The sequence below is a fragment of the Rhinichthys klamathensis genome, unplaced genomic scaffold (assembly GCF_029890125.1).
Source record: "Rhinichthys klamathensis goyatoka isolate OS25496 unplaced genomic scaffold, OSU_Roscu_1.1 h1tg000103l_1, whole genome shotgun sequence".
Classification (NCBI taxonomy): Eukaryota; Metazoa; Chordata; class Actinopteri; order Cypriniformes; family Leuciscidae; genus Rhinichthys; species Rhinichthys klamathensis.
In genome coordinates, this window is record NW_026606642.1 from 338,299 (window position 1) to 351,854 (window position 13,556).

Consider the following 13,556-nt stretch of genomic DNA (forward strand, 5'->3'; position numbering starts at 1 on the left):
GGCGGCAAGTGCAGTAAACAGTGTTGTGCAAGTTACTTCCAAACTGTAATACATTATAGATTACTTGTTACTGTTACTTAAAAGTAATTCATTACCTTACAATATTACTGTCTCAGAATTGTAATGCGTTACATTACTCCTGTATTACTTTTGAGTTACTTTCACCAAAATAACTACAGATGTAGTTATAATATAAAAAATAAAAAGACAAAATGTAGCCTAATACAGAGCATTTTACATCCAGTAGAAGGCAATATGATGTAGCATAATGATTGTGGGCTATCCAGGCTACTAACAATATAGCAGACAAACTCGAAGTAATGGGCATATGTCCATCTCGCGAATGTACAGTCTTCTGCCATCTTTACCCATTAGCCACTCTTCCACTGGCCAGCGCGAGCACAGAGGCCGAAATCATGTCTCGCGGGAGTCGCGGCACTCCTGTAAAACACGCCCACGCCTTCACTGGACTGGACTATGTCACACATAGAGGGAGATTAAATAAATCGCTATACAAATTTATCAGAAGCTGTCATTTAGTCGTCTTTATTTACAAACTTGGACACCACACGCGGCTATTTGACTGACCACGAACAGGTAATAACTTGCATCTTTCATTAGTTCGTCTCGTCTCGCGGTGTTTTTTTTTTTTTTTTTTTTTTTTTTACAATAAAATTTTGGGCTAAAAGTGTGTTGTAACGGAAGCGTTACTGAACATGTACCGAGTAAAATATTACTGAAAATTGATTGGTAATGCCTTACACTACTGCGTTACAGCCAAAAGTAATATGTTACTGTAATGCATTACTTTTGTAACGCGTTACTCCCAACACTGGCAGTAACTGTAACATCAGGCATATTTTGTAGTATTAAACATATTTATACCGACTTCATCAGGCTCCGAAAATTCTTTGAATGGCCTTCTCAGCTGCCATAGTTGCAACTCTTGCGTCATCAGAACAGTGTGTTCAACGCATCACCCTTTCTGTTTAAAAAATGATGTGCAACGTTTTGTCAGGGCTGAACGCAGCCCAGATAGAGAGCCTGACGGTGCGGATCCACTTGACCGTGCAGCACTCCTGTCGCGCCGCGCTCCGCTTTATTTCTATGGGTGACGTCACGCGACTTTAACGCACCCGCAAAGCATCCCGGGAAGGCGGTGCCTCATTTGGAAAAATGCTGCGCGTCAAAAGCTGGCCGATGCCCATCTTTATGCAAATGAATTCCGTTGAACGCGACGCAACTATCCAATGGAAGCAGAGCATATGGAGACGGGGGGAAGTCTCTCGCAGGTCCTCTGTTCTGATCCGCAACATTTCCCGCTCGGTCAAAACCACGCCCATAGCGGTGAACGCCCATCAATGTACAAATGTGGGGAGGCGTTGTGACACCACGCTGCAGTCGTGTCGGACAAGTGGATCTCTACCGTAAGGCCGTGTGTCCACCAAAGCGTTTTTACTCGCGCCTGGCGTACGTTTTCAATTGTTTTCAATGGGAGCGCCGCGTTTTTTAAACGCCATGAGCGTGACGAGGCGCTGACCGGTTATTTCACGCTGAAGCGCCGAGCGTTTTTTACTGGTCGCCGAGAGTTGAAGAATGTTCAACTTTGGGTAAAACGCAGCGCTCATCACTGTCACTTTTTACCCAACCGTCCAATCACAGTGGAGGAGGGGCGGGACAATTACCACACCGACCAACTGTCACAACATTATTTCTGTACAACGACATCAACCAGCAGAGCTAACCGAACAAAATGGATGAAAAAATAATTTTTAGTATGAAACAAATTATCTGCGAAATCAGTTACAAGTAAACTGTGCTGCGGATATTCTGTATCATAGCAACGAAATGACTCAACTGAAAAAACGCTGCGCTGCCAAAACGCTCTCACGCGCCCACAGCTAGACGTTTTCAGCAGAGCGTCTAGCGTTTTCAGCTGGCTAAAAACGCTTTGGTGGACACATGGCCTAAAAGCGTTTTTACTCGCGCCTGGCGTACGTTTTCAATTGTTTTCAATGGGAGCGCCACGTTTTTTAAACGCCACGAGTGTGACGAGGCGCTGAGCGTTTTTTTCACGCTGAAGCGCCGAGGGCTCTGCGTTTTTTACTGGTCGCCGAGAGTTGAAAAATGTTCAACTTTGGGTAAAACGCAGCGCTCATCACTGTCACTTTTTACCCAACCGTCCAATCACAGTGGAGGAGGGGCGGGACAATTACCACACCGACGACCGACCAACTGTCACAACATTCTTTCTGTACAACGACATCAACCAGCAGAGGTAACCGAACAAAATGGATGAAAAATAAAATCTGCGAAATCAGTTACAAGTAAACTGTGCTGCGGATATTCTGTATCATAGCAACGAAACGTCTCAACTGAAAAAATATGTCTATAGTGGACGCGGCGCAGCGCGACACGATGATTCAGTACGACAGTAAACAGATGCTCGTTCTTCTTCTGAAGTAGCGACTACACGCAATTACACAAGGACAAATGATTTGCACATTCGCTTTGCCCAGTGTAGATAGCCTCGCACGGGGTAGACACGATGTGAAACACTTTTTTGTGAAACTCTTTACATTTATTTTTGGATCTTAATATTTTTATTTGTGAATTTTATAATTTTTTGGGAAACTCTTTACATTTATTTGTGAATATGAATCTATTTATTTGGAATAATGCAACAATTCTAACCCCATAGATGTTAAACGGTGACAGATTCGTCACAGCTAATTTTTCACTGAGCAGATTTAAAAGCTTTCCACGTTATTGCTAAATGTTTGTATCATATTAGGACTCTGTTGTTTACTCTGTGCTGCTCCGCTGTGTGTTTCAGACCCCTTTAAGGGAAGTTTTAATGTGCTTTAATTTCGCGACACACAGACCACGCCCACATTATTTTGTTACATTTGTTTCAATGAAATACTGATGGCAAATGTAAGTAGATTAAATAAATTATGCTATTGACATTGTGTCTTTGCAGTGCGTGTGTATTAGCAGATTATTGTTATGAGTATGATGCCAATTTGTGGCTTAATTTAAATTGAACAGCAGTACTGCTGTGGTTAACCCTTTCACACGTAACGTATGTTTAAAATATTCTAACTGACCCCCCAGCGTGAGTTTTTCAAGGCGACCGTTATTTAGAACTTGTCACTTTAATGTTTCCATGGTGACATGCATTGCTTGTCACGTGACAGCACAACCACAACACAGCGCTGAATGAGTGATGATCTGCTTAAAATGATATGTCATTTTTCCTTTTTTATTAAAAATATTCACAAATGTATTAGCTATAGCATGAAACACTGATATTCCGATTGTCAAATATGTGCAAGTGGATGGGTTTTGTTGTTTAAACATCTTTATAACGATCGCGTCAGTTGAGCTGTATGCACACAATGGGCGGCGCCATTTTAGTTTGTTTTACAGTTCAGAGAATCGGATCTGTTGGATTACAACACGTCAATTGGCTTTATGCCACAGCTGCACTACTTCCTGAACTTCAGCCAGCCCTTTGTTTCCTGTCTGTCATTATTGGACAAACTGATTAATCCAGCTGTGCCTGGCCTCAGTAACAATAATCAGGCACACCTGGATTAATCAGTTTGTCCAATAATGACAGACAGGAAACAAAGGGCTGGCTGAAGTTTAGGAAGTAGTGAAGCTGTGCATAAAGCCTATTCCTCCACTTCTCACGAAATACACGAAAGTAAGTGGCCGGTGAACTGGGAGAAGAATAGGGTCAAATGTAAAGCTACTTTCACAATGTGTATCTGATATGAATAAAATGTGTCGTCTTATTATAATGGAAAGGATTATTATTGCCGCTTCCATAGACATCAGTGTGTATTTTACAAACTCAAAATCATTGTTTTGCTAGTACTTTTGTGTATTTAAATGTCTGAAACCTAAAAACCTATAAACATTATGTGGTTGAAAACACTCAATAGTTGTGATAAATGACAGCACTGAGTGCGTCCGTCTCTGTCTCAGCGCCAGCCAACGCGCGAAAGCACGTTTGAATTTAGCAGTTGATCACGTGATGCACTGACCGTTCTAATCACACCGGTGTGATCGTACGCTCCAGGGACCAGCCAAGACTGATCACACCGGTGTGATCGTACGCGTGAAAGGGTTAAAGGGACATGTCAAGCATTTATTTATTTATTATTTATTTTAATGTTGCTGAGGAATGAGTTAAAGCATAAAGCATACAGTACACTCCATAAATGTTCCTAAAGAGTTATGAAAATTGATACGCCATAGCTTATGGATCCAGTGAATTACCCACAGCATTTATTTAGGGGAATGTTCAACAAACATATTCATTAGCTAACAGGTATGAAAGCAACAATAAAAAAAATCAAATCAAAAATAGGCAAATGTACATGCATTCATGCCACCGTCCACATTCTGAACATTCAAGGAAGAACAAACTATAGAATATGCTAATGAAGAACAGTTACTTGTTTTGCAATGTATATTATGTATACATTTTTCTTACCCATTGGCCAGTTTGGTCTTACGCTGATCTCCATCTAATGTAATCATGTTATATTAGTAAATAAATGTCACAGTTGTATTACCTTTTTATAGTAAGACCAATTTTACACACCATTACCCTTCATTGTGTAATTTCCACATCTCCTCTTTATATAATAGTGTTTCTTTCTTGAGCAGCTATGAGGGTATTGGTTATAAAGTTTTTGATTTCTAACTTTAATTGTGTCAATTTGCTGTGGCAGTATATGGCCTAACAACAATGATTCTTCATTTATAGACCTTTTAATCAGTTCCTAACCGAGAGTAGACGACAACAATGAAAGCACATGATGTGATGAAACAAGTAGGCCTAAAGAGAATATTTTAATGAGATTCATAGTACCAGTTAAATAAAAAGAGCTGGCATAATTCAAATTCATATTACATAAAAAGAGGCCCAAACCCATTACATTTTATTTATAAAACTGATAAGACCATTGTGTCATATTTCTTTTGTTAAGAGGTCAGCAAAAAAAGTAAACAATAAAGCATTTCCTTTTGTTTCAGAAAGGGTCATGCTATTCATGTGAGGTGACACATTATTAAGAGGTTAATGATATTAGCCATAGAGAATATATATATATATCAGTATATATTTGTAATAATTCATCATCACTCTTTCATATGTTCTGCTTATTTCAGTAATACAATTTGTGGTTGCTACTCAGTGTTTTTCACAGGACTTTAATCACTAAAGACAAAGTGTTCTCTATGTCCAAAACAAGACATTAGATACACAACATTCAAGTTCATGCTCATACTGAGCATAATGTACATTTGGCCGACTTTTATCCAAAGCGACTTACATTGCATTTCAAGGTACACATTTTAAATTCTTATCAGTTCTTGCTTTGCCTGGGAATTGAACCCATGACCTTGGCGTTGCCAACGCTCTATTGTTTGATCTACAGGAAAGCATTATATGATCATAAGAAGATGAGTATTACATAGGCCTACAGAATTGTTCTGAAAGAAGAAGAGTCAAAATGAGTTTTTATTTTATAAATCTGTTGAAAATGTTACATGTTCATGAGATAATTAACTTCATGACCCTATAAGTACAGCTGCTTTATGTCCAGGGAAAAGGATACGGAGGCATCAGAGGTGGTTGTACATTATCAGCAGAGTAAAATAAGCTGATAAGTGTTTTTACATAAAAATACTATCCATTATAAAATTAGGCTATATATGCAGATCAATAAATGCAGCTTGTTGAAAAAAAAATGTAAATTACTTTGCAATTTATGTTTCTTTTAGGTAGCCTTTAACTTAATCTACATCTGTTGTTATTTGTGATTAGAACTCATGACAACACACTACAGAAAATATGATACACTAATGTTGAGAAGAAAATTCTTACACGTCTTCTGAAGTGCGCTGACAAGTCTGTTCATCCAATGAAACCGAATGCCCCATGTTAACATAGGCGTGGTTTCTGAAGTAGCCTATCAAAAACGCAGGAATATTTCCTACACTGCAAAAACAAAGCGCTTTATTCGCATACCAGTGTATACAACTGCTGAAATATTTGTTTTTAATCGATGATCCGTGAAATAGGGCATTAATCTTTCGCCGTTTAACATCAACTGGAAATCTAGGTAAAATCTGCGTGCACGCGCGTCCCCAGTGGACATGATCCCCAGTTGATCCGTAACACATGGCCAAAATATTGAAAATATGTCCGTCATTGTGCAGTTGTAGTGACATGGCTAAAAGTAACATGGCTTCATACCGTGAGTAAATGTTGATACCTGTGCTGTGCATAAACTGATCAAATTTACATTGAATGTAGTGTAAGTCACTTTGGATGAATTAAAGTGTAAAAGAAAACATGTAATTTGATTTAAGTGTAATATTGAAACAGTAAAAATTATAACGATTAAAATAAACGTTCCATTATACCTTAATGTTTTGGGAAATGGCACAATTTTTCTTACATATTATTATGGGTAGGCCTAATACTCATGTGTTGTAAGATAACATAAGTAGAACATAAGTTGTTCAAGATCCTCCATTAGACTCCTGTATTTTTGTCTGTGTAAATCAATGATGTTCTTCTGTACATTATGAATACAGACCTCTTTATGGTAGAAAACATTTTTACAGCACTATTATCCATTTATTTGGCTAATGTTAATTGTTTCTTCTTCAGGTGTGTTTGCTGTTGACAGAGTGTTTGTGATGAAGGGAGATTCAGTCACTCTAAACACTGGTGTTCAAACAAACCAACAAGACCTGATTAGTTGGTATTATAATGACATTCGCATCGCTCTCATCAATGGAGATCTCAGTTATACATGTACAGATGTTCAGTGTAAAGAGAGATTCAGAGACAGACTGAAGCTGGATCATCAGACTGGATCTCTGACCATAACAAACACCAGAAACACAGACTCTGGAAAATACACACTACTGACCATCAGCAGCAGCAGCAGAGGAAAGATGTTCAATGTTTCTGTTCATGGTGAGTCTTTGTGTTTAAAAGCAAGTCTTGTACATTTAAATCACATCATTGATGTGTTTGATTCTTTTGCAGTGACATTCAGGGGTGTTTTCTCTTTACCTGTATATTAATTCACACACTGTATAAAGATAATTTCTACAAAAACACATTTACTCTTAAAGTGTAATTTATATCTTTAACTTCAAATTCAAATTCAGTGCATTATGATTTAAATACATACTTGTTTTTCTATTGGTGGCAGTTTCAGTGTTTTGCTCTGGTGAAGATGTCAGTTTCTCATCATATCATCCATTTCAATGCATTTATTATTTATTGGTCAGTGTTCCTTCGGAAAAATTTTTTCCATTTATTTTGTTTGTGTTTTCATCGAACTTTGTTGTAATCCGCCAAACTGGATAAACACGTTGTATTTTTCGATCTCTACGTGTGCGGGAATACACCGCATCTTTCCGCTGATTGGTCGACCAAAGATCCAGCCGTGATGTCATCGGTTCTTAGTGTGAGTCACTGTGGGTGTCTGGGTGAATAAAAGTGTAAATGAAAACATGTTATGTAAGTGTAAGATTGAAACAGTAAAATAATTAACAATACAGATTTCCTTTTCCAATGTATCTTAATGTTTTGGGAAATGGCACAATTTCCTGGAGTATCATAATAATGAGGGTTGTATGATATTCATGAAGTGAATGTTCATTGTGAATCCAGACATTTTTCTCTACTCCAATTTTTTATGATATGTAGGAAAGCATTTTCAAAACACTATTATGCATTTATTTGGCTAATGTTAATTGTTTCTTCTTCAGGTGTGTCTGGTGTTGATACAGAAGAAGTGATGGAGGAAGATTCAGTCACTCTAAACACTGGTGTTCAAACAAACCAACAAGAGGATATTAGATGGTATTTTAATGGAACTCTCATCGCTCGCATCACTGGAGATCTCAGTTATATCTGTCCAGATGTTCAGTGTAATGAAGATACTGAGAGATTCAGAGACAGACTGAAGCTGGATCATCAGACTGGATCTCTGACCATCATGAACACCACAACTGAAGACTCTGGAGAATATAAACTACTGATCAGCAACAGCAGAAGATTCAGTGTGAAGATCTTCAATGTTTCTGTTCATGGTGAGTCTTCATGTTTAAAAGCAAGTCTTGTACATTTAAATCACATCATTCATGTGTTTGATTATTTTGCAGTGACATTCAGGGGTGTTTTTTTCTTTACCTGTGTTTTAATTCACACACAGCATATACAGGTCCTTCTCAAAAAATTAGCATATTGTGATAAAGTTCATTATTTTCCATAATGTAATGATAAAAATTAAACTTTCATATATATTAGATTCATTGCACACCAACTGAAATATTTCAGGTCTTTTATTGTTTTAATACTGATGATTTTGGCATACAGCTCATGAAAACCCAAAATTCCTGTCTAAAAAAATTAGCATATTTCATCCGACCAATAAAAGAAGTGTTTTTAATACAAAAAAAAGAGTCAACCTTCAAATAATTATGTTCAGTTATGCACTCAATAGTCAATACATGGTCGGGAATCCTTTTGCAGAAATGACTGCTTCAATGCGGCGTGGCATGGAGGCAATCAGCCTGTGGCACTGCTGAGGTGTTATGGAGGCCCAGGATGCTTCGATAGCGGCCTTAAGCTCATCCAGAGTGTTGGGTCTTGCGTCTCTCAACTTTCTCTTCACAATATCCCACAGATTCTCTATGGGGTTCAGGTCAGGAGAGTTGGCAGGCCAATTGAGCACAGTAATACCATGGTCAGTAAACCATTTACCAGTGGTTTTGGCACTGTGAGCAGGTGCCAGGTCGTGCTGAAAAATGAAATCTTCATCTCCATAAAGCTTTTCAGCAGATGGAAGCATGAAGTGCTCCAAAATCTCCTGATAGCTAGCTGCATTGACCCTGCCCTTGATAAAACACAGTGCACCAACACCAGCAGCTGACATGGCACCCCAGACCATCACTGACTGTGGGTACTTGACACTGGACTTCAGGCATTTTGGCATTTCCTTCTCCCCAGTCTTCCTCCAGACTCTGTCACCTTGATTTCCGAATGACATGCAAAACTGAGCAACAGTCCAGTGCTGCTTCTCTGTAGCCCAGGTCGGGCGCTTCTGCCGCTGTTTCTGGTTCAAAAGTGGCTTGACCTGGGGAATGCGGCACCTGTAGCCCATTTCCTGCACACGCCTGTGCCCGGTGGCTCTGGATGTTTCTACTCCAGACTCAGTCCACTGCTTCCGCAGGTCCCCCAAGGTCTGGAATCGGTCCTTCTCCACAATCTTCCTCAGGGTCCGGTCACCTCTTCTCGTTGTGCAGCGATTTTTGCCACACTTTTTCCTTCCCACAGACTTCCCACTGAGGTGCCTTGATACAGCACTCTGAGAACAGCCTATTTGTTCAGAAATTTCTTTCTGTCTTACCCTCTTGCTTGAGGGTGTCAATGATGGCCTTCTGGACAGCAGTCAGGTCGGCAGTCTTACCCATGATTGCGGTTTTGAGTAATGAAACAGGCTGGGAGTTTTTAAAAGCCTCAGGAATCTTTTGCAGGTGTTTAGAGTTAATTAGTTGATTCAGATGATTAGGTTAATAGCTTGTTTAGAGACCCTTTTCATGATATGCTAATTTTTTGAGACAGGAATTTTGGGTTTTCATGAGCTGTATGCCAAAATCATCAGTATTAAAACAATAAAAGACCTGAAATATTTCAGTTAGTGTGCAATGAATCTAAAATATATGAAAGTTTAATTTTTATCATTACATTATGGAAAATAATGAACTTTATCACAATATGCTAATTTTTTGAGAAGGACCTGTAGATAATTTCTTCAAAAACACATTTACTCTTAAAAGTGTAATTTATATCTTTAACTTCAAATTCAGTGCATTATGATTTAAAAAAGTACTTGTTTTTCTATTGGTGGCAGTTTCAGTGTTTTGTTCTGGTGAAGATGTCAGTTTCTCAGCATATCATCCATCCATTTCATTTTCAATGCATCTATTATTTATTGGTCAGTGTTCCTTAACACTGATAATTTGTTTTCTCGTTTTTGTCTTAAACGGAAAAACAAAGAAATTATCACATATTCGACCCTTCTCATGAACATAAAGAAATCACAAATCTTTTCTTTCATATTTTTGTTTGTGTTTTCATCAAATTTGTTGTAATTCGCCAAATGGAAAAACAATTAAACCAAACTGGATAAACACGTCGTTTTTTTCGATCTCTACACGTGTGGGAATAAAACGCCTCTTTCCGCTGATTGGTCAATCAAAGATCAAGCCATTTTTTACCATTTTTTTCTCTCCATTGTTTATGTTTTAGGAAATAGCACAATTTCCTGGAGTATCATAATAATGAGGGTTGTATGATATTCATGAAGTGAATGTTCATTGTGAATCCAGACATTTTTCTCTACTCCATTTTTTTTATGATATGTAGGAAAGCATTTTCAAAGGACTATTATGCATTTATTTGGCTAATGTTAATTGTTTCTTCTTCAGGTGTGTCTGGTGTTGATACAGAAGAAGTGTTAGTGATGGAGGGAGATTCAGTCACTCTAAACACTGGTGTTCAAACAAACCAACAAGAAAGAATTAAATGGTTTTATAATGACATTCTCATCGCTCACATCACTGGAGATCTCAGTTATATCTGTACAGATGTTCAGTGTAATGAAGATACTGAGAGATTCAGAGGCAGACTGAAGCTGGATCATCAGACTGGATCTCTGACCATCATGAACACCACAAACACAGACTCTGGAGAATATAAACTAGAGATCATCAAAGGCAGCAGCGACAGAGAAAAGATCTTCAGTGTCTCTGTTCATGGTGAGTCATTATGTTTAAAACAAATCTTGTACATTTAAATCATTAATGTGTTTAGTGATATACTTTTGCAGTGACATTCAGGGGTGTGTTCTCTTTACCGGTATATTAATTCACACACAGCATCTACACTACCAGTCAAAAGTTTTGGATCGGTAAGATTTTTTATGTTTTAAAAATAAGTCTCTTCTGCTCACCAGAGGCTGTATTTATTTGATTAAACATATATAAAAAATGAGAGAAAAATCAGTTGTAAGTCGCTTTGGATAAAAGCGTCTGCTAAATGACTAAATGTGTTATTTATTTCAGATAAATGCTGTTTTTTTAAAGTTTCTATTCATAAAAGAATCCTGAAATAAAAATGTAAATAACTGTTTTCAACATTGATAATAATAATAATGAAGTTAGTTTCATGAGCATCGAATCATCATATCAGAGTGATTTCTGAAGGATCATGTGACACTGAAGACTGGAGTAATGATGCTGACAATTCAGCTTTGATCACAGGAATAAATTACACTCTACTATATATTCACATAGACAACCATTATTTTAAATTGTCATAACAATTATATATATATATATATATAATATAATAATATATTAATATAATATAATATAATATAATATAATATAATATAAAATAATATATATGTATATACCAAATAAATGCAGCCTTGGTGAGCAGAAGTGACCTATTTAAAAAAAATTTTTTAAACATCTTACCAAAACTATCGACTGGTAGTGTAGATAATTTATTCAAAAACACATTTACTCTTAAAGTGTAATTTATAGCTTTAACTTCAAATTCAGTGCTTTATGATTTAAAAACAAACTAATTTTTCTGTTGGTGGCAGTTTAAACTGTTTTGTTCTGGTCACTATCATCTCTGATCACCTTTTATTATCATCAGTGTAAATACATATATTTTTTCATACTTTTTTCATATTTTTCTAAATATGTTGATAAATGTTTCTATCAACCCAGTAAATGTTTTCATTGAGGTCTATTTGACAAAAGTGTTCTTCACATGCACATCAAATGACACACAATTGTCACAACAAACAAGTTATGTTCACATTTCTAAAGTTATTAACATGAAAAATGAATGTATAGTGAGTGTTTCTGTGCTGGTGTTTCCAGTTTCCAGTGCTTGATGCTGTTTTAGCTGCTAGTTCTTCAAAAACACACAAGATGGAGCTATTCACCAGTTAAATCAACATCATACAACTGATGACCAAAGTAGAAACGTGTAGAAAGATATCAGACAAAAATACTGTTGAAGTTGATTTATAAGTCACTTTGTAAATAGCAATGACTGTCTGTCTTTAGCTTTTTTAGACCAAGACCCAGGTTCAGATCCGACTCCATTCCTGACAGTTGCTGTTTCTGCTGCTGTTATTATTCTTCTGATTGTTGCTGTGATTTGCTGTTGCAAGCGCAGAGCAAGAAGGAACGGTGAGTGTAAAATACAAATGATTTAATAAGATTGAAATATGAGATTTAAAAACATATTTAAAAGATGTGAGAATTTTCTATTTGTTACTCTAACCAAAGTAATGTTTAATTGAGTTTGTTGTTTTTCCTCCAAAAGCTAACAGGACGGAGCGCAGTGAACAGGTGAGAAACTACATGACCTGAATCTGTGTGACTGCAGAACTCAGATCTGTCAGCTGATGAAATGTTTGTGTGTGATTTACATTTTATATTATTATATAATTAGAATAATTTATTTACATAATATTTCAAGCATTTAAATGTGCAGGTTGTTTAGTAAAGATTACTTATTTTAATACATGTGAAGAGAAACATCCTACATTAAGGATATTTTGTTATTTTTTGTAATTCCAAGCCTTTGTGTAACTCAAACATCGATCCGGTTTATTTACTTTTCTTTCTGTGAATCTGTGTGTTTTAAATACAGCCAAGAGGAGATGAAGACCGTTCCCTGATCAGAGAGACACTTTTTTGATGAAGACTCTCAGTGACTCGAACCTTCATCAGACTGAGGCTGAGGCGGCCAATGAAACGCCTTCATAACACTTATTATATTGATACTTTCAATAAAAGAGAAGAGAAGATGGGAAACAAGAGAAGAAACTCACATCGCTCACAGAGAAAGAGTGTCACGGTACCAAGATTTCATGTGTTGGCACCAATATGAGTGAAATTTCACCTTGACACGAATTGTAACTAATTCAAAATAGTTCGTTTTTTAGTTATTTTAATAATAAGTAGCCTAAATATATTTAAAAATATGCAAACATTGCTTCAGAAAAGGCAAACGGTTAATTCGTAAGAAACAAAGAAGAACATTACCTCCAACAGGACAAAGAGCGCTTGAGGATTTTCGTGGTATTTAAATGTTTATTAAAGCTGCTAAATTGATTCAGACAGAAACAGTCAGTAAGTGATTTTTTTTCGTTTCTCTGTAATCATTAAAGACCACCTGTAAGTTTTTTAGCTTTTAGTATGAATATGTTAGCCTTAAGGTTATGAATATCAGGTGTGCTCCAAAACAATGACAACATTTGCATTTAGGAGATATAAGCATTCAAAACTTACTCTCTCACTTCCGCTAAAATGGATCATGGATTTTTATGACATCATCGTGGACTTCAGCTTCTCATCACATCTTTTGTCCAATCAAATGCTCTCTAGAATCTAAAGCTCCGCCCCCTATGTTATAAACA

At 36.9% G+C, this 13,556-nt stretch overlaps 1 protein-coding gene and 1 long non-coding RNA gene across 2 annotated transcripts in view; both read left to right on the forward strand.

The window, feature by feature from the left end:
• The window catches only part of LOC130086990 (uncharacterized), a 147,590-nt gene that overhangs the window by 7,437 nt on the left and 126,597 nt on the right, over nucleotides 1-13,556 (forward strand). Inside the window, exons 2-4 of the mRNA XM_056253192.1 lie at nucleotides 6,698-6,844; nucleotides 7,813-8,148; nucleotides 10,537-10,859. Coding sequence (XP_056109167.1) covers nucleotides 6,698-6,844; nucleotides 7,813-8,148; nucleotides 10,537-10,859 — 806 coding nt within the window. The remainder of the gene's footprint in view (nucleotides 1-6,697; nucleotides 6,845-7,812; nucleotides 8,149-10,536; nucleotides 10,860-13,556) is intronic.
• On the forward strand, nucleotides 12,267-12,866 carry LOC130086973 (uncharacterized). Its single transcript, XR_008807307.1, has 3 exons — nucleotides 12,267-12,321; nucleotides 12,458-12,483; nucleotides 12,820-12,866. It is a non-coding gene; the product is annotated as an uncharacterized LOC130086973 (long non-coding RNA).